General features: G+C 38.3%; 1 protein-coding gene across 1 annotated transcript; it reads right to left on the bottom strand.

The window, feature by feature from the left end:
• Nucleotides 1-27,086, bottom strand: LOC131929462 (uncharacterized; the record flags this gene model as incomplete). The annotated part of the gene is given in 3 exon segments (XM_059285690.1): nt 1-118; nt 1,306-1,537; nt 27,072-27,086. Coding segments are annotated over 2 exon segments (303 nt in total), but the record flags the coding sequence as incomplete, so codon positions are not given.

Raw genomic sequence — 27,086 nt, 5'->3', positions numbered from 1 at the left:
TTCCGTCATGCTGCCGCTACAGGAGGACAGGACGCTGCTGGTGCTCCTGGACCGGATGGAGTCGCCGCGGTTGATGAGGCCCTTGGGGGTGGTGATGAAAGACCTCAGGGGTTGAAGGCTGTGATGAACATCATCAGTAAAATATAGCAGAAATATCTTTCATTAATTCATAACGTTCACGTTTGCGTGCCAAGAAATAGTTTGGCCCCTAAACCAAATTTATACCGTGTATTCAATAAAACTGAGTTGGCTCAAATAAATGGCTACATCCCAAGAAACATTGGAATGCCTAGCCTAGAAAATTAAACACGGCACCTAACTCCCACATTGAGTTAGATGACTTTTATTACACTTTTGGCTACCTGTCCTTTTCTAACAATAAAAAACCCATTTGAACCTTACGGTTCATGGGGCATGTGAAGTAGAGTTCACCCTTTCCAGTGACCTCGGCATATGCAAGGATAGTACGGTCAGCACTATGCCCTGCTGCCTTTACTTTCCTTAACGTGAGGCAGGTACCCCTGCTGAGCTGGGTGGATTCATGTACGTCATACAGACTCAATCCCTGGATCCGAACTCGAGACTTTGGGATTATCAGTCGAACGCTCTACCACTCGACTGTTACGTCTGGGTTTTGATCAATGCAGAAAACGATCCGAGAAAATGTTCAATACTTTTATTTGTTCTCATCTTTACACATTACACAGCAGCCCTAGTCTCTAGACGCTACCAACGAAAAGCCCCCTTTACAATCGTTCACTCCAGCTTTTGTACGTGCACTCGACCTTAAGATAACAATACCAAAACACCCCTGGGTTAACTCAACTCAACTCACACGCCTCTACCCTACGTTCTACACTATTCTAGCCTACTCTAATCTAACCTACAACTGATACGTAACATATCACATCGTCAACCGCCCCCATTTTTCTCCTGCTGTATTGCCTTCTTCTTCTTCGTTCTTAATTTAGTATACGATGGAGGATTTAAACAACAAGCCATACTTCGTGTATGACCTTGCCCCAGCAACAAAACTAGCACCCACCTGGGACGGAGTGGTCTAGCGGTAGAGAGCTGTCTTGCTAACCAGTAAGTCTCGAGTTCGAATCCGGGTTCTAGTCAGTAGACCGTAACTGAGTCCACCCAACTCTGATGGGTACCTAATTCACGTAAGGAAAAGTAAAGGCGGCTGTGCATCGTGCTGACCACACTATCTCTTCATATGCCGAGGTCACAGAAACAAGTGAACTCTACTTCACTTGCCCCATAGACCGTCAGGTTTGAATGGGAAACTTTTTACTATACCTGTTCTCGTGATCTGTGATGGGAGACAGGTACCGCATGCCTGGCCGGATGATGTCGTTGCGTGTGGGCAGGGACGTGGTCCTGGGCCGCATCTCCTCCAGCTCCACGTTCTCCAGCCGGCGGCGGGGCTTCTTCAGGGAGGAGGATCTGGGCTTCGTTCTCGGGCTCACGTGAAGGGCCGCCATCTTGCGGGTCACGTGACTGCACCGTGTTGACGTCACGTCTGCTAATTCTAAAAATAAAAATAAAAATTATAATGAACATACGTGTATTTATAGATATGTATTTATATAGGCCTATACATGTGTGTATATAAATCTCTCTCTCTCTCTCTCTCTCTCTCTCTCTCTCCCTCTCTCTCTCTTTGTATATATATATATATATATATATATATATATATATATATATATATATATATATATATATATATATATATATATATATATATATAACAGGGATGGAGTGGTCGGATTGTATAGCTCAAGACTGGTAATCTGAAAATCTCGAGTTCGGATCTCGTGCTCGGGTCTGTAGGGCATCCGTGAAGGACCCAGCTCTTATGGGTACCTGACTCATGTTAAGGAAAAAAAACGCAGCTGGACATAATGTTGACCACACCATTATCTCCTCGTATGTCGAGGTCATTATAATGCAATCTTCCCCATGTGTCTTGGGAACGAACGGGAAAAGAGGATGATGATTACTACCTTAATGTCCTATGGTAACTAGACATATATAGTACAGTCATGACTTTATATATAGACATGACAAGAAATATATAGTAAAGTTACCCTCACAGATCGGTGGGTCACTACTGCAGATAAAGTAGAGTTTTTGTTTCCGTCCTCGCCCAATGAACGGATAATACGGTCAGTTCTATGCCCAGCCGCTCTTAACATTACCCGACTTAGATTTGGTCGGACTCTGGGACAAGAGCTTAAATCGAATTAGAGATCTTCGTATTGTAATCAAACGCGTTACCGTTCGACCATACTATATAATGTTATATTACACTATATCACACTCTGTCATATTGCTCAGTACTTAACCCAAATCCTTAGCCTAAACACTAATTATACCTTTAATCCATCCCCAGCCAGAACCTAATCTAAACTTCTAACCTTCTTCTAGTGTTCTTCTGAATCAATTGTATCTAAAACTAGTATGCAATCTACGAAGATCTTTCATGTTAGAAACATGTTTTAAAAATCCAATTTTCTTAGAAAAACAAAAGAAAATTAACTTAATTAACTAAACAAAGGCATTAAATCGAAATATTCTATCGAATCACTTATAAAAATGTTACTAACACATAGCTTTCAAAATTCGTTGTTGCGAACGTTCAGATTAGGCTTATAGGGAAACATTTATGTCGACGACTTACTGGCGTCGCAAGGCGGGTGAGGTTGGGGGGGGGGGGGGGTCAAAACCTGTCGCCCCGAAACCGGTTACTTACACCATTTAGGGAATGATGTCATGACGAAAAATCTAAAACTACAGTCAAAATAATGATTATCCAGTTAAGATAACAGAATGGTAGAGGGAGGGTGGTAACACCGCGCGGACAATACCAAATTGTTGGAGTTGGGTGGGGTGACAGGGTCAGTTGCATCGTTGCAGCGACACCCGACATAGCGGCACCACTGCAATAACATTACAACTTTTAGCAGTCGAACGCTCTACTAATTGACCACGCCTTTCAATAAAAACATTCCCCGTGTAATTCGTATACTAGGTAATAAAAACCAACAGATTTTACTTCTAATGAAGTACTAGATTTGTACTGAAAAGGATCGTGTGATAAAAAACATAGTTCTTGTATCTTTAGTAACAACAGCAGGTCTTTTTGTCATAAACTGTTGTGTTTCCTAATGTAAGAGTTAATCCAATTTCATGTTTTAAAAGCGAATAAGACAAGTGTATATTTACATATTAAGTAAACAGATTTGTGTATATTATTTATTAAAATTTGCAAGCTTTAAGCTATTTTATTATTTTTAACTCTTTCGGATTAATTTTACGCTTTGTCGTATTTTTTTCTCTCTGTGTTTTTCTATTTAAAAAAAAATGAAACAAAAAATTCGCATTTTTTATAAATCAACAATGTTAATCGTTGCTGCGTTGTCAGACGCCATTAACGAGCAAATTGCAGGTGCTTCAAGGTCACCATTCCTCCCCTTGTAACATTAAAAACTCTAACCCACTATTCAACACGTCATCATCCTTGTGATAAATAGACGGAACAATCCGCTGTTGGCGACACACCACAAACAGAAAATTTCCATAGCAAAGATGAAAACTGTTCACGATATTCACTTTTGGGAATACCCGAAGTGTGCGATTGCGTCATGAGTAAAGATCCACAGGGATATTTTTTGGCAGACACATCGCATACAAAAAAAATTAAAATGATAACCACACAAATATAGCCTACATTACACATTTTCCAAATCGTTTTTTTAATCTCATGAATTGTGTAATGTGGTTTACAATATATAAGATGACGCAGGTTTGCAATGTGGGTAAAGGAATGAAAGCTGGTCCTACCAACAACTAAAGCCGTTGAATGTGGTTTTAACAGAAGTTAAAAATAAATATCATAATAATTGGCAATAAGTAGCATCCGAATAAAAGTAAATATCTGTACAATTAGCAGAAAGTAGCATCAGAATAAAAGTAAATATCTGTATAATTAGCAGATAGTAGCATCAGAATAAAAGTAACGATCTGTTTAATTAGCAGATAGTAGCATTAGAATAAAAGTAACTATCTGTATAATTAGCAGATAGTAGCATCAGAATAAAAGTAACGATCTGTTTAATTAGCAGATAGAAGCATTAGAATAAAAGTAACTATCTGTATAATTAGCAGATAGTAGAATTAGAATAAAAGTAAATATCTGTATAATTAGCAAATAGTAGAATTAGAATAAAAGTAAATATCTGTATAATTAGCAGATAGTAGCATTAGAATAAAAGTAACTATCTGTATAATTAGCAGATAGAAGCATTAGAATAAAAGTAACTATCTGTATAATTAGCAGATAGTAGAATTAGAATAAAAGTAAATATCTGTATAATTAGCAAATAGTAGAATTAGAATAAAAGTAAATATCTGTATAATTAGCAGATAGTAGCATTAGAATAAAAGTAACTATCTGTATAATTAGCAGATAGTAGCATTAGGATAAAAGTAACTATCTGTATAATTAGCAGATAGTAGCATTAGGATAAAAGTAAATATCAGTATAATTAGCAGATAGTAGCATCAGAATAAAAGTAACTATCTGTATAATTAGCAGATAGTAGCATTAGAATAAAAGTAAATATCAGTATAATTAGCAGATAGTAGCATTAGAATAAAAGTAAATATCAGTATATTGGTAGATAATTTTAGTGTTGGAAGGGGTCCCCCTCCAACACAATTAAAGATACGTGTCAACTGGTTATGCGCTATTAAGGCAATTGACTCCGATTTCAGCTTGCTTTTCTTTTTGGATTTGCTTCCATAGCCTTTGTCCAACCAAGAACAAACTACAAGGCAGCAGTTGTTTGATTTTGGAGCTGTCTCTCCTAGACGAGTGGCTGTCCCCAGCTAACGAGCCTTATCTGCCCGGTGGCAGATGAGGCTTTACCGACTCGACCACGCCGACCCCTGTGTGTAATCAAATTTAATATGACACCGATAATTTTTTTATAAAAGCCGTTTTCCGGATGTCATTTTTTTTTACCTACTAAAGCAATGTCGCTATGACAGCTAATGCATTAATAAAATAAACGTAATTGATTCCAGTAATAAAAACACATTCTGTTTTCCCAAGTCTATTTCAGTCTCTGGTCCAAATATTTTGACAATGATGAATTGCCACTCTGGGTTACGAAGCGTAGGAATTTTCCTCTCTCCTGATAGTTCCATGTTTGCGCCATTCAATGAAGAATTCCCGGGTTCAATTTATAATTTTTTTTTCTGGAGTTATTTTTAAGCTACCTGTGCTGTTTACTGCAATGACAGTTTAAATATTTCTTGCTTGTTTAGTGAGAGTTGATATTATGACTTCTTCGCTTTCGTTCTTAATTGGGGGGGGGGTGGTGGGGGGTGGCCGGGCGCTCCCTCTACAGCCCCCCCCCCCACGAAATGGAATTTATATAGAAAATATATACTTTTAACAGTGTCCGCCCCCCCCCCCCCTCTCCCGGATATTTTAGTCCGCTCCCCGAAAATTTCAATTGCCCCCCCCCCTCCCCGGAGAAAAAAAAGTCTGAAAGAAACACTGTCATACACGCACCCATACGCACCATATTACAAATCTCTGAAATAGATCTTCATCCCATTCCACATTCTCCTACCCCTCCCCCCTCTCCCAACATTCACGGACCTTAGAAATTAGGCAAGAACCGAACTCTGGGCTTTGAACTCCAGCCACGTAATGCTCACCTCTGTAGCACCGCTCCAGGGTGCCATTAAACCTAATAGAATCTCACAGCTCGAGATTTGCTGCCGCGGATTGAGTCCGCTGAATGTTGACTCCTCGACTCCTGGAGTTTAATTAAAGTCCATTCCTGACTCACATTTTTTTTTACCAAACGCACGAGAATAGTTTTTGACGTGTTTATACTTATTTTGTAAAGCTACTGGGAAAAGTTGTAATAACAACAACTCCCCTAACGGCTGTTATACTAATATACAAATAAGTTCAGAAATGTTATTGATAAACTGTACAGAAAGTGGGAAGGCGTGGTCGAATTGTAAAGCATACCCCTGCTAAGCCAAATGTATAGAGTTCAAATCCGGGTCCAAGTCAGTAGAACTTTCTTAAATCGGTAGTTCTAAAGAGGATTCTTAACTTTTTTTAAACCACTTATCCTGATTTATTTATAGTCGTAACACTTACCCTAATCTTGTCCCTAATAATGTAAGCGGTACCGATTAAAGACTACCCTAACCTCGACACAGTAGTGGGTTACTGGCAGTCATAGTAATGCCACTCTTCCATTTGCATCATTTTGCTTTACTTTCTCGTATACAAGGTATAGCGGAAGTATTGCAATCGTGCAAAAAAAATCGAGATTTTTGCAAATCTCGACGTTTTACACGTCCCTGAGTCGAAAAAAAACCATAGTTTTGCAATTTTGTCCGAATGTCTGTGTAAGTGTGCACGATTACAATACATCCTCTATGCTTCGTATACGACAACGTAAATATTCGAGAAAGTCTATTTTGTATGACACACCCTTTACACTATTTTATTAATTTACCACACTTTTCCCATTTTCACTTCTATATTTTAATGACACTCTTCCCATTTTTGACACTGCTAAAAGCCTTCTTCACCTTCTATATACCCAGACTGACAGTTTGTATCTATTTTGCTACCGTTTTTTTTTACGCCTTACCGCTAGTAGATTCCACAAACAACTTAATTATTCAGACCCCAAGTTATAGCCTGCCGTTCCGCCTTGGCTGACTTAGAACTCTTTTAATATTGACGTGGGGAGTTTTTTCCCCTGTTAAATGTTTAATGGTTTAAAAGGGTTCATTTAAGAGGTGAGAATTTCTCTGTGTGTGTGTGTAGGGGGGGGGGGGTCGTCGTTGTAAGTGGGGAGGGGGTCGTCGTGAGTGGGGCGTGGGGTTTTGTGTGTGTGTCTGTAGGGGGGGCGTTGTAAGTGGGGCGTGGGGAGGGGGTCGTCGTGAGTGGGGCGTGAGGTTTGTGTGTGTGTGTGTGTGTGTAGAGGGCGTTGTAAGTGGGGCGTGGGGTTTTGTGTGTGTGTCTGTAGGGGGGGCGTTGTAAGTGGGGCGTGGGGTTTGTGTGTGTGTGTGTGGGTGTGTGTTGGGGGGGGGGCGTTGTAAGTGGGGCTTGGGGAGGGGGTCGTCGTGAGTGGGGGGTGAGGTTTGTGTGTGTGTGTGTGTGTGTGTGTGTGTGTGTAGATGGCGTTGTAAGTGGGGCGTGGGGCGTCGTGAGTGGGGCGTGGGGTTTGTGTGTGTGTGTATGTGTGTGGTGCGAAACTCGCGGATTGTCGTATTCTGAGCGCTGGGATCGTATTGTGTGGTACGTCTGGTTTGTGTGTGTGTGTGTGTGTATGTCTGTCTGTCTGTGTGTGGCGCGGGGATTTTTGTATTCTGTGATTGTGTTTTTTTATGTGGGGTGCAATGTTTGTAGGGTACAGGGCGCGGACGCCGTTGCGTTGTGGGGTTGTTGTGTGTGGGACGCGGAGAAATGTTCAACAATAGCTTCAGTCTATCAGGCCTAGCTTATCATTAAATTTGTTGTTAAATAATGCTTTGCGCTGTAATAGGTTAGGGGAGGGGGCGACACAGTTGATACAAGGCGATGTTATCACGGGGAGCCATAGTAGAAATCCTCAGTTCAATCAACAATTAGAAAGCAATTGTGCGACGGTTTAGTAATCAATATCATCATCATCATCGTTTCCGTGGAACTTTTGTGGATCATAGGGTCTCAACCACACCTCTCTATCGTACTCGGTTCTGGGCTATTCCTCCAAGTTGGGTCCACGATATTCCGGCTGCTTCGGCTTCTCTTACAGTTGATTTTTTTCCAAGTTGGTTTTGATCTACCAATTTTCCTCTTTCCCTGCGGATTTCAATATATCTATTGCTATAGGATGAGCGTGTCTAGTTTTATCATGCTTTGTCCCAACGACGATACCTTATGAAAACTTTTCCCTTATGAAGGACTATACCTTTCCACTTATATTACACGAGCCGACCCAGGGCGTAGCATACACCGCTATTTACTTGTGTTATTTTCCACATTTCAGTAATTCATAATTTGTGAATTTGACACTACCCTCCCTACCCCTCCTCTTCCCTGTGAATGCTTACAGACGACAATGAAAACATCAAGCATAACTTGTTACCTCCTCTTAGTTTCAAATTATCTGCCCCTACTAGCCGTCATTAATTAGACTCGGCTCTACTTGTAAACATTTGGAGTGAACTACAGCTCACCTGCTATATGCTTAGAGAGCGGGGGAGTAAAGGCGTGCGTTTACGTGGTGTCTAGCATGCGTGGAGTCTCGAATTGTCTCCATGAAGAAAATTATGAACAGACGAGCCGACCCGCGGCCAATCATACGCGCTATTTAGTTGTTTTATTTTCTGAAAATATTTGCTTTAAAACACAAAAACCCTCTTTTCCCCCAACCCCTCCCCCCACCACCGTGAAAGCAGCCTCCTCTTAGTTACCTCACCTAAATTTAAAATCGGTTCAAACTACATTATCTGCCCCTAATAGCCGTCACTAAACCCGGCTCTACGATTGTAAACATTTAGCGTGAACCACAGCTCACCAGACCATGTGGGTTGGGGTGGTTGCGATATGCCTAGAGAGGAAGAGAGGCTGCTAGGAGTCGCGCTTACAGCTTGGTGTTTTCTATGGTCTCCAAGAAGAGAATTATATATAGATAGATAGATAGTCTATTTTGTAAAAAACTGCACGTACGATGATGGACTATACATTTCCCCTAATGTAATATACTTTATGAAAACGGAATGTCTCAAGAGGTTCTATACTTTTTCCAATTATATAACACTGCCTACTTCATGGGGGTGCTAAAACAGTATAATTCTCTGTACTCGTTACACAGTATTATTTTCTGCACTCTTTGAATATATTTCAATGATTAATATAAGCATTTGTGAGATTAATAAGTCGCAATGCCTCCTCGGGTTCCTGGCTTCCATTCTGTTTACCAAATCTGTCGCTTTCTAAAGAGGTGATATTTTTTTATTAGGGATCGTCCATAAATGACGTCACACTATAGAGCGGCTGGAGGGGGATTTCAGAAAGTGTGACGACACGCTTTGCATTAATGTTAGAAACCTAAATAAAGCCGTTGCTTCACGTAGGTAATTATTTTAAAAACTTCAAACGAAAACCAATCGAGGACTGTTCAACGCTGTCCATGCTCAATAAATATTTTAGAATATTTTTTTAAAAATTAGTTTTGAAATGTGACGGGAATATGACGTCACATTTCAAAACTAATTTTAAAATTTTAAAGTAATATTCAACCTGTGAACACCAACATGGACCCGAACTTATCGCCCCCCCCCCCCCCATCCAGTACACAAGCATCCACAAAAGTCGATTTTTTTCGACACCCCCTCCCCACTACCCCCACCGTGTGGACTTCATCAACGGATGACCAACTACACGAGGAAGCTTAAGAATTAGATAGATCACTGCTGCTTTATTTAACTTAATGTTATTTTTTTTATTTAAAGGGAAATAACGTTTAAAACAATACTTGCTTGAACATAAAAACACGATGATCATAGAAGTGAACACAGGAATACCTTGTTTGTCGTAAATTGTATGCACATTATTTTACAAAGACTTTTTATAAAAAAAAATTTATACATCATCAAAGGTTATATGTAGTTTAGTATTTTATATTTAGATAGCCAATTTTAAAACGTACTATTAAATTTGTAAAAATATTAATATTTATAAAATAGTTCATCATGAATCAGTAATCCATGGGCATCGAGGATGGACTTTTTTTCAAACGCCTTTTTAATAAACCGGGAGTGATCTCCCCTAAACTTTCTCGAATATTTTTATATAAAATAACAGGGGATGGGAACTCGGGCTATAGACATGATTTTTAATCAATTTTAAATACTTAAAGTTTTAAAAATAGAATAAAATCTCGTAGACAAATTAATTGCACACCAAGTGAACGCGAAATAAAAAAGCGCATAATAGTGCGCAATATTATTAGTACTTTTAAAATTTACATTAGTTTTTTGAGAAATCGGAAGTAGCGTAAATTACTACTTCTGGTCAACGGAAATTACTCAAAATTTAACAGAAGGTAGAGAATTAGATATTTTACTTACATGTGAAATTTCATTTATCTATCTGAAATAGTACTCAAGTTATAGGCTTTTGAAAAATTCAAAGTAGAAAAAGTACCACTTCCGGTTATCAGAAATCGCTCAAAAGTTGATACGGATCTACGATTTTGATAAAATACTTATATTTGAAATTTCATCAACCTAGCAGTAACGGTACTCAAGTTATCGTGTTTACACACGGACACACAGACAGACACACACACACACACACAGACATACGGACAAGATTGCAAAATTATGTTTTTCCGTATCAGTGAGGTGTAAAACGTCGAGATTTGTAAAAATCTCGATTTTTTTTTTTTTGCACGATTACAATACTTTCTCTATACTACGTATATACGAGAAAGTAAAAAAACGCAACTGTCGTAACTGTAAAAATTTTAAAACATGAATGCTTGTAAATAGTTAATATTTGATTTTCTCTTTTTCATTAATCATTTATAATCAGAATTGTTTATGATGTGTCTTATAAATGTTTTTAATAATTATACATTCAATATATTTTGCAAAAGTATAAAACATTTTAAAATAACATGATTATGATTGTTTCAACAAAAATTGTTCACATAATTAAAGTTTTACTGCATTTAAATTTGTTCATTTCTTGGTTATTTCTTTTTTACTTATAATTCTCATCTCTTCTTTAAATAAATCTACTTTAAGTCTGCTTTAGTCACTGATTCAGAAAGATTAAATAAGTCTAAACCATTTTGTGCCTATACTGTAGCACTGTGTTAGCAACAGAATTTTTACATTACTGTATATTACAATTCTTATTAAATGCAAATAAACAAAAAAAAAGCCTTTTTAAAAAAACATTTTTATTTAGAAATAAATAACATGCAAGCTTGTAAACAAAATATACAATAAATTGATGAACTTATTTATTTAGATTGGATATTAATACATAAAGCGAAGCAAACACTTGCGAAAATATAAAAAAAACACCAATCAAACAGCCCCCACAAATTAAACAACCACACTGAACTTAATTAACACAACTAGAAACCGAAGACAAAAACAGACAAGTAGCAACGGCTAATTGTAGATCGACTATATAGGAACAGAGGCGTCGCCGGGCGGGGGGGGGGGGGGGGTGAGGACTACACCGGGTGACACCAATTAGGGGGGTGACACCATGTCGTAATAAAATACTTTAAAAAAACTTTTAAAAAAAACCACGTTTTTCTTGTGGACTAAAAAGTAGAAAATAATTTTTTCCTCCGACCCTAGGGGATCTACCAATGACTGCTCGTAGATTTTGTGCTTCCTCGAGCTGTGCAGGTTCTTGTGATGACTGTTCATACATTTGATGACAAAAAACGTGGGTACGTTCACAATCAAATTTCCAAAATTCGTGTGTTATGTGCTTTTTGCTTTAATCATAAATCTGCCCGACCCACGTATTTTGAATACCTAATAAGTCCATTAATAACTTACATTGAAAACGATGTTTTTTTCCACATGAATTAATAAGTGGATTGATATAATGTGCACACACATTGACGCCATTATAAAGGCCTATGTAGACTATATATATATATATATATATATATATATATATATATATATATATATATATATATATATATATATATATATATATATATATATCCTTTTTATAAGACTCTGAGTCACTGACCAAAGTACTAGTCCCGCATCTAGTTCTCTAAACCTTCCAAAAATTCTGGTTTTACTGTCCTAATCTAAGACGCTGTACACCTACTTTACACCCATGGGCGGAGGACGTGAAGTATCGCCAGAAAGGAATCTAATCGACATGCCGGATAAGCACAGCAATCGATCCCGTCATGTCGTGATCACTATTTAGTAATCAACACGTTTTACAGTTTTGAAGTGTGACGTCATATCGGGTGTTGGGTCGTGGCTTTTAATGAAGATTAGTAACGATTGGTAGGGAGGGGAAGTAAAAATCTTTAAATATCTTGACGTTGCTTATTTTGTAGATGACCCCGGTGTAGGTGTAAATCCAGTGCTTTATTTACACGCTGCGATGTTGTTGTTTTAATTTGACGTTGTACATGCAGGGTAAGAGTTTTTTGTTTGTTTTAAACTGTTAGCACGTCGGTGTAATATTAGAGGCGTAGCGACCATTCCCGGCGCCCGGGGACAAACTTTCAGTTTGGCGCCCCCCCCCCCCCTCGGGAGCAAATTTTTAATTTGCACCCCCCCCCCCTCAACTTTTCGATTTGCACCCCCCCCCCCCACAAACTTTCGATTTGCACCCCCCCCCCCTCAAACTGCAAAAATGCAACTAAATTGACATTTTAATTTGTTTTTACAACCCATTTTGGCGCCCCCTAAGGACGGCGCCCGGGGACATATGTTCCCCCCTGCCACCCCCCCCCCCCCCCATCGCTACGCCTCTGTGTAATATTCAACCTGTGAACACCAACATGGACCCGAACCCCTCCCCCCCCCCATCCAGTACACAAGCGTCCGCAAAAGTCGATTTTTTTCGACACCCCCTCCCCCCTACCCCCACCGTGTGGACTTCATCAATAAATGACCAACTACACGAGGAAGCTTAAGAATTAGATAGATCACTGCTGCTTTATTTAACTTAATGTTATTTTTATTATTTAAAGGGAGATAACGTTTGATAAAATACTTGCTTGAAAATAAAAACAATATGATCGTAGAAATGAACACAGGAATACATTGTTTGTCGTATATTGAATACACATTATTTCACAAAGATTTTTTATAACAAAATATGTATACATCATCAAGGGTTATATGTATTTTAGTTTTTTATATTTAGATAGACAATTTTAAAAAGTACTATTAAATTTGTAAAAATATTAAAATATCTTTAAAATAGTTCATCCTGAATTAGTGTTAAATGTCTGAAATAATTGGACTGATTTACAAACACTTTTTTAAATTAAAAATAAAATTAATTTAGAAATGAATAACAACAGGGGTCGGCAACCTGCGGCTCGCGAGCCGCATGCGGCTCCTTTGATATCAAGATGCGGCTCTCCAGCTCCTTGCACAAATACTAATAATCTTAATAAAAAAATAAAATGTTTGAAATAAAATAATGTTAGTGGCTCTTTAAAACCAAAGAAATTTTGAAAATTGTAACTTTTGGCTCTTCCGCTTCAAAAGGTTGCCGACCCCTGGAATAACATGATAACTTGTAAACAAAATATACAAGAAATTGATAAACTTATTTAGTTAGGTTGGATATTAGTACGTAAAGCGAAGCATAACACTAGCGAGAATAAAAAGAAACACCAATCAAACAGCCCCCACAAATTAAACAACCACACTTAACTTAATTAACACGACTAGACAAACAACAGAAGACGAACACAAACTAGTAGCAACGGCTATTTATAGATCGACTATATGGGAACAGAGGCGTCGCCGGGCGGGGGGGGGGGGGGGGGGAGGGGGGGTTGAGGACCACACCGGGTGACACCAATTAGGGGGGGGGGTGACACCATGTTGTAAAAAAGAAAAATATATAGAAAGATTTATGAGTTTGGCAGTTCAAATAATGATTAATAAGAGTTAATCCACCTGTATTAACAACTGAATATAGAAATACATCTTTACTATTAACCGTAAACACATTAAAATTGTCTGGAAGAGAGGCAGTGGCGTAGCTAGGATTTTTGGGCCCCTATGCAAAATGTGTTAGTGGGTCCCTCAGAGGCGTAGTGACCCTTTCCGGCGACCGGGCACAAACTTTCGATTTGCACCCCCTCCCCCCTCAGACTTTCGATTTGCACTCCCCCCCCCCCCTCAGACTTTCGATTTGCACCCCCCCCCCCCTCAAACTTTCGAAAAAGGGCCCTTATTTGCCTTGGGCCCCTATGCCTTGCTTACGCTAGCTTTACGGTAGCTACGCCACTGGAGAGAGGGTGGTGTGACACTAACTGCAAAATGAACAGAAGAAAATACACGTTTGTTGAGTATTGTGAATACCTAATAAGTCAATCAATGACTAGGGGATGGGTGACACCAAAATCTAATAACTTACATTGAAAACGATGCTTTTTCCACATGAATTAATAAGTGGATTGATTTTATGTGCACACAAATTGACGCCATTATAAAGGCCTATGTAGACTATATATATATATATATATATATATATATATATATATATATATATATATATATATATATATATATATATATATATATGTGTGTGTGTGTGTGTGTGTGTGTGTATCCTTTTTATAGGAATCTGAGTCACTGACCAATGTACTAGTCCCGCATCTAGTTAACTAAATCTTCAAAAAATTCTGGTTTTACTGTCCTACGCGAAGACGCTGTACACCTACTTTACACCAACGAGCGGAGGACGTGAAGTATCGCCAGAAAGGAATCTAATCGACATGCTGGATAAGCACAGCAATTGATCCCGTCATGTCGTGATCACTATTTAGTATCGAGACGGCCCATCACCGCGTCCGGCAGCTCGCGGTGGGTTAGCGAGTTAATTAAACGATACTAATGAAACGATACTAATGAAACGATACTAAAGAAACGATACTAATGAAACGATACTAAAGAAACGATACTAATGAAACGATACTAATGAAACGATACTAATGAAACGATACTAATGTTGACAAAAGCTGAGCACGGTGGGTTCACGAAGCTTTTTATCGTTTATTTCCGTTACATTGAGCGACCTCCGGTGGGGTTTTCCGCTAAATTTAGCAGCCGTTGATTATGCATCAGCTGTTTAGCCAAGCTTAAATGGAGATGAGTTCAGTCGACGGTAGAGATGGTGTGTTTTTAAACTAAAGCGATGAGCCGCTTTTTGTGAATTATAATTGTGTATATTTTTTTTGGAATATTTTCCAAACGGTTTTGTATGTTGGTTTGTTAGCTCAAGGAATTACTTTAGTTTACATCTATCCTAATATATAATTCCCCATGTGCGCACTTCTCTCTCTCTCTCTGTCTGATCGTAGAAATGAACCCAAGAATAAATTGTTTGTCGTATATTGAATGCACTTTATTTAACAAAGACTTTCTATACCAAAAATGTATACACCATCAAAGGTTATATGTATTTTAGTATTTTATATATAGATAGCCAATTTTAAAACGTATTATTAAATTTGTAAAAATATTAATATTTTAAAAATAGTTCATCTTGAATTTGTGTTATTGTCAGGCAGTGAAATGGACCTATTTTCAAACACCTTTTTAAAAATTAATTTTTAATTTAGAAATAAATAACATGCAAACTTGTAAACAAAATATACAAGAAATTGATAAACTTATTTATTTTGATTGGATATTAGTACATAAAGCGAAGCAAACACTTGCGAGAATAAAAAAAACACCAATCAGCCCCCACAAATTAAACAACCACACTTAACTTAATTAACACGACTAGACAAAGAACAAAAGACGAAAACAGACTAGTAGCAACAGCCATTTATAGATCGACTATATGGGAACAGAGGCGTCGCGGGGCAGGGGGGTGAGGACCACACCGGGTGACACCAATTAAAGGGGGGGGGGTGACACAATGTCGAAAAATTAAAAAAATATATAGAAAGATTTATGAGTTTTAAAAGGGCACAATCTGAATGGTAGAAAGTGATACACACCCCTGCCCCCCCCCCCCATACTTCTCCCCACCGGACTGGCGGATAAATCAAGGTCAGCGTACGCTCATCCACAGAGGTCAATTTTGTGTCATGGAAAATTTTGGAATGATAGATCAGTAAGAGTATTACAAAGACCCTTCTCCCACGATCGTTTCTGTTTATGGCCATGGGTGGCTACAATGTGAACTTATATATATATATATATATATATATATATATATATATATATATATATATATATATATATATATATATATATATATATATACATATATCTAGTTCACTAAACCTTCCAAAAATTCTGGTTTTACTGTCCTACGCGAAGACGTTGTAGACCTACTTTACACCCATGGGCGGAGGACGTGAAGTATCGCCAGAAAGGAATCTAATCGATACGCCTTTGCAGTCCCCTCTCTTCCTCTCTATCAATATCACTACCACCCCCACCCCACCCCACATGATCTGGTGAGCGGTGTTCACTCTGTTTACATTTTACAATCACAGAGACGGGTTTGGTGACGGCTATTAGGGGCAGATAATTTAGTTTGAAACGATTTTAAACTTAGAGGAGGTAACTAAGAGGAGGCTGCTTTCACGTGGGGGGGGGGGGGGGAAGGGGGGTTTAGTGTTTTTAAGCAAATATTTTCAGTGGCAGCATTGGTACTGTCGAATTCACAAATTATGAATTACTGAAAAGTAGAAAAAAAAACAACTAAATAGCGGCGTATGATACGCAGCGGGTCGGCTCGTATATATAATTCTCTTCATGGGACCATAGAAGACACCACGCAGCTTAGCCACCACCCCATTCCCACCTGTCAGGTGAGCTGTTGTTCACCCCGAATGTTTACAATAGATGGGGTCGGGGAATAAGTGACGGCTATTAGGGGCAGATAATTTAGTTTCAAACGATTTGAAACTAAGGGGGGGGGGGGGTATTAAGTTCTGCTTGATATTTTCATTGTCGTCTGTAAACGGCTGCTTTCACAGGGCGGGGTGGGGGGGGGGGGGTTGGTGTCGAATTCACAAATTATGAATTGTTGATAAGTAGAAAATAAAACAACTAGATAGCGGCGTATGCGACGTCGCGGGTCAGCTTGTATAAATGTATTCGGTAAAGCCTTACTGCTAATACATATACTGCGAATCAAACATACAGTTCCCTTTCCGTCCATGGGGCGGGTGAAGTAGAGCTCACCATTTTCTGTGACCTCGACATTTGAAGGGATTGTGTGGTCAGCATTACACCCAGCGCCTATGTTTCCCCTAAACGATTCAGGTACCCATCATAGCTGTGTGGCCTCATGGGCGTTTTACGAACAGAAGCCCGGGATCCGAACTCGAGACTTTTAGGTATGCAGTCGAACCCTGTACCATTTGACCACACTGCCTAATTTTGTCATGATTTAATTTAATTTAATTTAATTTTAATGTATTAAACTAACACAAGTAGCTGAAAAACGATTGCTGTGAATTTTTCTGTTCACCCGTTAATCTGTCTAAATGATGATAAAAGTTTACTCAACTTTGAAAGACATTTTAAAAAGAAATACAACTGGAAAAATCTGAGCACATTTTTATTTTCCTGAACTTATTTCACTGCGCATGTTTCTCGCTGCTTCAAAGGTCATAACCTCTTGACCTAAAATAAACCCGAAGGTCTTATCAGAAATTTCTGACTGTCGGCAGCGAGACGCACCTGAGATAAAAACTCACGCGATGCGCGTGCGGGCATGGCGTGTACAAACACATTACAGGTGAGTACATTGTCGGGTGATAAAACGCACAGGTTTACTCACACCTTGCCAGGTATCTGACCCCGCTCGCGTGACGTCATCGTCGGTAAATAGAATGTGATAAGCAGCTCACAGAAACGAATACACTAGCAACACTTGCATGCCAGGCAATCTTATCACGCTACATGCCTAGTATGTTGAACAAGCATCATTGCTTCACCTAACTAACAATACATCTTCTTCGTTCTTAATTGTAAGGTTGGATTGGATTTTCTCTATCCCCATTAAGTGAGGAATACTTGTCAATATTTGTCAATATTGATTTTTTTTTCAACACAAATTAGTATTATGAGTCAATTTGTTATGCGCCATATAGACTCCGAATTCAACCTGCTTTTCTTTCTGGATTTTGCTTTAGTAGCATATATACACTACATTTTAAAAAAAATCTCTTCTTGATGGGTTGTTTTCCCCAAGTAGCCAGACTTATCTACCCGGGGGTTCGAACTAGGGACTTATAAATTCCCTTCATCATTTTTGTTAACCTTTACAAAGTATTATCGTTTTTCTTATACTCAGGGCAACACGTTGAAATGTACAAGCACTTGTACCACACCCCAAAACACCCCCGCTCCCCTCCACCTTTATCTACATGTAGCAAATCTTCACAAACAAAACATCCATCACCACCTAGGAAATCTTCATAAACCAAACATCATTCAATAACAGCTAAGAAATCTACACAAACAAAACATCATTCATCACCACCTAGGAAATCTTTATAAACAAAACATCATTCAATAACACCAAAGAAATCTTCACATTCAAAACATCATTCATTAAAACATACAAATCTTCACAAATAAAACATCATTCATTAACACATAGCAAATCTTCACAAACAAAACATCATTCAATAACACCAAAGAAATCTTCACATTCAAAACATCATTCATTAAAACATACAAATCTTCACAAATAAAACATCATTCATTAACACATAGCAAATCTTCACAAACAAAACATCATTCATTAACACTAAGCAAATCTTCACACACAAAACATCATTCATTAACACATAGCACATCTTCACAAACGAAACATCATTCAATAACACCTGGGAAATCTTCACAAAACAAACATCGTCAAGGCTATGGAAGCAAATTTAAAACAAAAAAGCCGGCTGAAGTCTATGGCGCATAACAAATTAACACATAATAATTATTTGTGTTGAAAAAAAATCATGTCCAACTATTAATAAAGAAGAAAAGAGGAAAAACGCCTATAAAATCTTCACACAAAACGATGTTCATCAACCCTTAGCAAATCACCGCCTACACAAAATAAACAACATATTTAGAGCTTTTTTTTTCACTTTTCCGAAATTCTACCGCTCGATTATTGCATTTCTCGTCAATCAATCTTAATGCTCATCCCCTCACGACACCCCCCCGGACTCACTCTACATCTTATTTACCACATATCCAAACCATTTTCTATGTACTGATTCACCTCATAATGAGGTTACTTCATTAACACATTGTATGTACTCATAAGTATTCGAGTGTGTACTCGAGTGTAGCTGTACTCGATTACTGGTGTACATTTGTGCACTCCTTTGTGTTAGTATGTACTCATAATTCTATTGTGTATTCGAATACACTCTGGAATCCTACAGTTAAAGCAAAAACTAGTGTGCTATAGCACATACGTATGTCCTCTTAAGGGCCAGAATCTCTTGCACCAAATTTATTTCCCCTTTTTACATGGAATTTTTCAGCTTTCTTTTTTATTTTTTTGTTGTTGGGAATCTGTTATGCAGCTAATAGAATTTTAAACAAAAAAATTATTCTCTAGCTCTTTTCAACGTCTAGCCAAAAACTATATAATTACAGAAAATGTGGCTCAACATGGCTAATTCCTCCCTCTCATTCCTCAACCCTTGCACCCCCTCCCCCCCCCCCCCCCCATCCCCCCACCCCACCCCAACAAAAAAAAAGCTACGGGTTTCAGAAACAACATGTCAAAAGCACGTGCTTACAAAATCGGAAAATCCCAGAAAAGAAAAAAAAAATCAGAGAAATCTAAAACAGAAAAATTATTTCTCTCCGATGTCTATTCCGTATCATGCTATGTGTTTCAGATTTTCAGATGCTAGCTTAAAAAAAAAGAAAAAAATAAAAAAATTTTTTTTTTGGAAATGTGGATAATTTTTTTTTAACACCGGATTAGATCTATCAACGAGCATTAAAAATGGAAAATCGCAAATAATTTTTATGGGTTGGGGCGTGCTGTCATTAATTATACAACAGCGCTTGCTCACGTGGGGTTTTAGCACGTGCTGACGAGAAAATAACCTGGTCGGCAGAACTCAAGCGTCGTTACGAGCCTGGAAGGGGCCCCATCCCCTGTGCCTAGACTGGAACCCATCCCATGAGCCTAGACGGGGATAGACGGGAACCCATCCCATGAGCCTAGACGGGAACCCATCCCATGAGCCTAGACGGGGATAGACGGGAACCCATCCCATGAGCCTAGACGGGAACCCATCCCATGAGCCTAGACGGGGATAGACGGGAACCCATCCCATGAGCCTAGACGGGAACCCATCCCATGAGCCTAGACGGGAACCCATCACATGAGCCTAGATGGGAACCCATCCCATGAGCCTAGACGGGAACCCATCCCATGAGCCTAGACGGGAACCCATCCCATGAGCCTAGACGGGGATAGACGGGAACCCATCCCATGAGCCTAGACGGGAACCCATCCCATGAGCCTAGACGGGAACCCATCACATGAGCCTAGATGGGAACCCATCCCATGAGCCTAGACGGGAACCCATCCCATGAGCCTAGACGGGAACCCATCCCATGAGCCTAGACGGGGACCCATCCCCTGAGCCAGGCCCGGGCCCATTCTCGTCCCATCTAGGAAGAGCTTTTTTTACCGGGTATTTGTTTTGCAGTTACAGAGTCAAGGTAGAAAACAGTTAAATCAGTATGTAAAGGCTCGTAGCCGTTACATTTCTTGACTTTGTTAATAATTCAAAACTGCAGCTAAAATGAGCTTTTAATTTTTTTTTCATTTGTATAAAAAAACTAACACCCCTCCCCTCTTCCTCTTTGCCTACGCCACTGGTCTTCATCATTAAGTTTTGTACGTGAAGGGGAAATAACTCTTAAGTTTCTTAACTCAGGTGATGCGGTGCCCATCTGAAAACTCATTTAACTCCGTGATGTAGTCCTGAGTTTTTTTATTACTTTAAACGGTAATTTGGTTATCAGAGTTAAAGACAGGCAGTGATTATCATAAAGCTACCGTAATCTACGCATTAAGCGAGCCGAGGCTGTTACATTATGGATGGATTGGTGTCATCCTAAGCAAGTTGGTTAAATAGCTGAGACGCACTTTATAAATAAAAAAAACCTCTATTTTGTTAAACTCTCATTCAATCAGATTTACAACACTGAATACTACTTAAAGCTATATCACAACAGAGGCGTCGCGAGGCGGGGGGCGGAGGGTGCGGACCGCACCAGGTGACACCATTTACGGTGGAATCACCAAGACAAAAAAATGAAAAACGTATAGTAGAAAAATGCTTTTTGTCAGTTTAATTAATGACTGAAACCTGGACGTAAACCTGCCATTTATAGAGAAAACAATTTTACATACAGATATATATATATATATATATATATATATATATATATATATATATATATATATATATATATATATATATATATATATAAAAACTGATACTTTGAGGGGGGGGGTGACACCATTAGGTACCGCACCGGGTGACACCCGACCTAGCGACGCCACTATATCACAATCTGATAATTCTTGTTATATTAGTTACTTAGCCACGTAGTTCATTTGGGACGTTTCAAGCATATGCACATGTTTATTAGCATATAATGTATATATATACGCATATTTATGTACATATACGTAGGCCTATATATAATATACCAATACATATAAATGTAAACATATGCATATATATATATATATATATATATATATATATATATATATATATATATATATATATATATATATATATATATATATATATATATATATATATATTAGATATGTGTCTAGGACACAACAGCCCCCGATATACTCCCAAGAGCCGTTACCCCCTGTCATTTTACCTCCCCTCCCAATACACACACGTTAAGAACCCTAAACCTAACATACCCTTAGGCTATCAGTATTGCATCTATCTCTAAAAGACCAGGGGGTAATGTCCAACTAAGTGGGGTAATTGACAGGGGATAATTAACACGGGGGGGGGGAGTAATTGCTCTGTTGGGGTTAGGGTTATGTTCGGGAGATGAGTAATTGACGGTGAGGAGGGGGGGGGGGGGGTTCCTGCTCCCGCTATATATATATATATATATATATATATATATATATATATATATATATATATATATATATATATATATTTTATTTATTTATTTATTTATTTATTTATTTATATATGTATATATACATATATATAAATTCATATTTTTTAACAGCCATCGATTACACCTAACAGTTTAAATTAAAATCGCCTGTTGCGTGTAGACAGAGAAGATGGTCGTTATCTCGTAGACGGTTGCTCGCGCATCACAGCGAGCATAAGATTGTGATAAACACAGAACAATCCATTAGCACCTCATTGCCTCTCTATCGAAATGGGTTGGGGTTTTTTTATTCGATGAAAGCGTAACATTCTCGCACTTCATGCGTTATCTCCCTCTGTTAATAGCTGCCTTCCCTTGTAGCCGTTTGTTTTTCTGGGCTTTTTATTATAAAATAAACAGTGGATCTCAAACAAAAAGTTTTAAAGGGAACAAAATGGTAGATTTAAAAAATAGTTTAGTTAATTTTTTTAAAACCAGAAAAGAAATATTTGTGGGTAATAATAGAATATCTATAAAAATGTAATTAACGAAAAGAAAGAGAGATAAGGGGAGATAACTAATTACTTTATAGATTGTCGTTTTAATTTGCTCTTAGAGCGGGCGGTAGATAATTACTTAAGATAATTGAGATGGAGAGATGGCTGGACCGGTGAAGGGGGGGGGTGGATGAACAGATTCTGTGTTGGGTTTTAAGAAACAGACGGAGAGGACGGGGTGGGGAAGGACAGACAGGTACATGGAGGAATGCAATGAGTTGTTTGAATTACCTGCTGGATAATTAGCAATTGAAACATGAACTGTCTGATCTATCAATCATTATAACGATTAGTTCAATACAAACAGACTGTGTTTACTTAGGTTTAAATTACGTCTCTTTCAATTGACATTCATAAATTGTTCTTGTCATTGTGACAGGTAACGTATCAACGAGAAGTAACACAATACAGTTTAGAAAATGTGCGTTACAGGGAGGTAAATTATCAAAAATGTCTAACCACTTTTCAATGGAATGTTAAGCAACTAGAAAACTACAGTTTTTACGCCGATGAATAAGCGATTGCACAAATTTTAATGGGGTCATTACATTTTCAGGTATTTGGATAGCAAACATCCCATAATCTATCAGTTCGTATACTGCGTCATTGCAAAATCATATCAATGTTTCTCATGTTTCGAATTCTATTTTCTATTTCATCACATATCCTGACTTTGTACATATTAGTGTGTTTCTTCTACATGTAATTATTTAATTTTTTTACTTAAAATATGCATTTTAAATTAGTAACGGATGGCCTATGTTAACACACCAGCGAGCCACCTATTGTCAACGTTGAAAATACATACAATTAGTATTGTGCCAGCTTTCTATTGAGTTGTTATCTGCGAGCTGCCTAAGCTGACATGTTTCACACACCAAGCGGACATCTTCATTGTTGCCTAGGACGTCTGCCGATGTGAAAATAAATCTCCGTTAACTTTTAGTTTGTCGTGCAAAAATTACTAATTCGCTTGCATGTGGTATAAATTATAAATTTGCTTGCTTGGTTATAAATTACTAATTCGCTTGCTTTGGGTAGAAATTAGCGACTTTGAAAAAGTAACATTAACAATAAACTATACTTAAAGTTATTACATTTTGAAATACAATAGGCCCCTAATTACTTATTATACATTGATAATTACTAACTTTTATTGTCCCACTTTTCCCATATGTAAACATAAAACTCGTGGTCGTTTTGTGGTAGTTGTTTATTTAGTTCAAGTGGTTTATTTTGATGTTAGTAGACTGGTGTCCATGGGGTTTATAGCTGGGACACTAATTTAAACATTAAATCCTTGGGAAAAATTCCTAGTCTTGTTGTATAGGCCTATATATATATATATATATATATATATATACTCATCGTCAAATAACGTTTATGAATCAAAAAACCAAGATACAGTTCAAAAAGTCATTTGTACTAATAGAATTTTATTACAGTAGTTTAGTCTGTTACTAGAGATTTATCATATCGAAGATTGAGTGGTGATGGCGTGGTCGATTAAGAAAAGCTCATTGTTGCAAATATTCGAGGTTCGAACCCTTGGACAGATGAAGCTTAACAGCTGGGAACTGCAACTCTTCTAGGAGAAAAAACTCCAAAATCAAACAACTACTGCCTTGTAGTTTGTTCTTGGTTGGACAAAGGCTATGGAAACAAATCTAAAACAAAAAGAAAGCTGAAATAGGAGTCAATGGCCCCCAATGGCGCATAACCAGTTGACACGTATACCTAATTGTGTTGGAGAGAATCCCATCTACCACTAGAATCAAGAAATAAAAAAAAGAAGAAGAAAAACATCGTGATTTCTCTCGAACATTCTAGTTCTTGTTTTTCTTAATAGACGAAAAAAATATATTCCGAGGTCCGGGTCAAGTATGTCCAAATGTTCCCTAAAAACCACGGACTACTTTTTTCACCGAACAACTCCAGACATCGCAGGCGTAGGGATTCGCTACATCTCGGCGGGGACTGAACAAACGCGAGATCTCTTTGTAGAGTTTCACGAAACCCACGAGAAAGCACGAGAACGGTTATACTTTAAGGGTCAGAGGTTATGTGGGTTGTAGTACTGCTGATCCAACACAAACACACCGATCAACGCCTATACTGCGTGTTTGATTCTTCCTATCAACGTTTTTACCCTGGTATTTCTAAAGCACCATCGCAGTTTTTCGTTAGCTATCCTAACCACCAACTTCTTCATGCGTAGTGTAGTGTAGGCCTACGTGTGATCTAATTAAGGGGACATTTGATGCCGATAATTAGTTTAGATGTAATTGCTTTAGTTCAAATAGACCAAAAGTAGTGTAACAGTGTCAAATTAGCTCTTAGATGTTGGGGGTCCTAAAGGCGTATACGTTGAGTGAACGAATAACTAGAGTCGATGGATTATGTCGTAAAAATTGAGTTTTAAGGTAGAATATACTTTGTCAATATTTGTTACTTTGATAAGTAGGCTAATAGATAAAACAAAAAAAGTTCTATTTGAACTGCTTATCGTACTTCGCAGGTGAAGGCTATATATATATATATAGGTTGTATATAGGCGATATATATATATATATATATATATATATATATATATATATATATATATATATATATATATATATATATATATATATATATATATATATATATACGTTTAATTTCTATAAGTACATTGGAGGAAAGCGGGTTCCAATCATTCTACTTTTTAAACAGTAGGAAACAGTAAATACGTCCTTTTATCAGATGAGTATTTAACACAAAAAAAGTACTTTTCAAATAATGCCACCTATCCCATGGACACACGAATGTGAAGGTGAGACTAGGGTGTTTGCTTGTTTCTCAAGGTAAAGTGCAACTAAACAGACACCACTTAGTACGATTGGAATTAACAATTTAATTTCGAATAAAATAGTTCTCTACCAACTTTTAAGTCTTGATCCTTTTGTTGTCTACAGTACATTGAAGAACTGAAATCTTTCAAGGTAGGTTTAAATGTCAAACTTATTTATTCTAGTTTAGGGATATTCCGTCTCATTCTATTTATAGATTTTGCTATTTCCGCTTGAGACACTACGCGTAATGGCGGCTTTAAACCACGTGTTTATTTACAACGACGTCACAGCTAAAAGTACTTTGAGTTCGGTTGTAGCTGAGAAAAACGGAAATGGTTTTGGGAGACCGAAATAAGTAACTGTTCCGCCGCAAAAGATGGCGTCGAGAGTTCAAAGGTTAGAGTGTTAGTTTGATTGTATGTGTCAGCGTTGGTTGGTGCTTTTGGTAAGTGGCGTTTGTTTACAATGAGGGAAAAAAAACAAGCCTTTTAGACAGCAAGTGAGCGATTTATGACGTATAAATACAGTATTGTTTGTGGGTTTTATTATGGTGGGAGGTTAATGCGATGCAAATAAAGGAATGTTAGAAATGTGGGTGGTGTGGTGTAGTGTAGATGTTATGGAGGGGTAGGTTATGGAGCGGTGGGATATGGATAGTGTGAAATGGATAGTGGGAAATGGATAGTGGGATAAGGAGGGATAGTTTATCGGCGGTAGGAAAAGAAGCGATGGGATATGGATAGTGGGATATGGAGGGGTAGGTTATGGAGCGTTGGGATATGGATAGTGGGATATGGATAGTGGGATATGGATAGTGGGATATGGATAGTGGAATATGGAAGGGTAGGGTATGGAGCGGTGGGGTATGGAGGGATGGGATATGGATAGTGGGATAAGGATAGTGGAATATGGAGGGGTAGGGTATGGAGCGGTGGGGTATGAAGCAGTGGGATATGGATAGTGGGATAAGGAGGGATAGTTTATCGGCGGTAGGAAAAGAAGCGATGGGATATGGACTGTGGGATAAGGAGCGGTAGTATAGGAAGCGGTAAGATAGGGGCGGTGGGATATGGAGCGGTGGGATATAAATGGTGGGGTATAAAGCGTTTAGATATAGGGCTTTGGTATATGGAGCGATAGAATATGGAGAGGTAGGATAGGGGGCGTTGGGATATGAAGCAGTGGTATATGAAGCATTGATTATCATGTTAATATCGTAAAGAATGTGAGACAGTTGGAGACTAATGTTACCCAGTACGGGAACTGAGGAGCAACTTGGAAATGATACAGAACTGTAGCACTATTATAGCGTTGGCACCTATATAACAAGGGCACCCATATAACAAGGGGGACCGATGTATCGAGGGCACCCATACAGGTCACAAATATAACGAGGGCACAGATATAACGATGGGCGCCGATATAACGAGGGCACCCATATAACATGGGCACCGATATAACAAGTGCATCGATATAACGATGGGCACCGATATAACGATGGGAACCGATATAACGATGGGAACCGATATAACGATGGGCGCCGATATAACGAGGGCACCCATATAACATGGGCACCGATATAACGACAGCACCCATATAACAATGGCACCGTTATAAAAAGGGCACCCATATAACTAGGGCACAGAGCAAAGTGCAGTGTTACGCAGCGAAATTAGCAGAAAGTGAAGAAAGAGAGTGAAATATACGGAGCATTGGTAATCAACAAAGGGAAATAACTCACCGCAATGGCGTACAA

The sequence above is a fragment of the Physella acuta genome, unplaced genomic scaffold (genome assembly GCF_028476545.2).
Source record: "Physella acuta isolate Inbredline_101_S28 unplaced genomic scaffold, ASM2847654v3 ptg001633l, whole genome shotgun sequence".
In the NCBI taxonomy this organism is placed as follows: domain Eukaryota; kingdom Metazoa; phylum Mollusca; class Gastropoda; family Physidae; genus Physella; species Physella acuta.
Note: the sequence above shows the minus strand (reverse complement) of the source record. Positions and strands in the feature narration are given on the sequence as shown.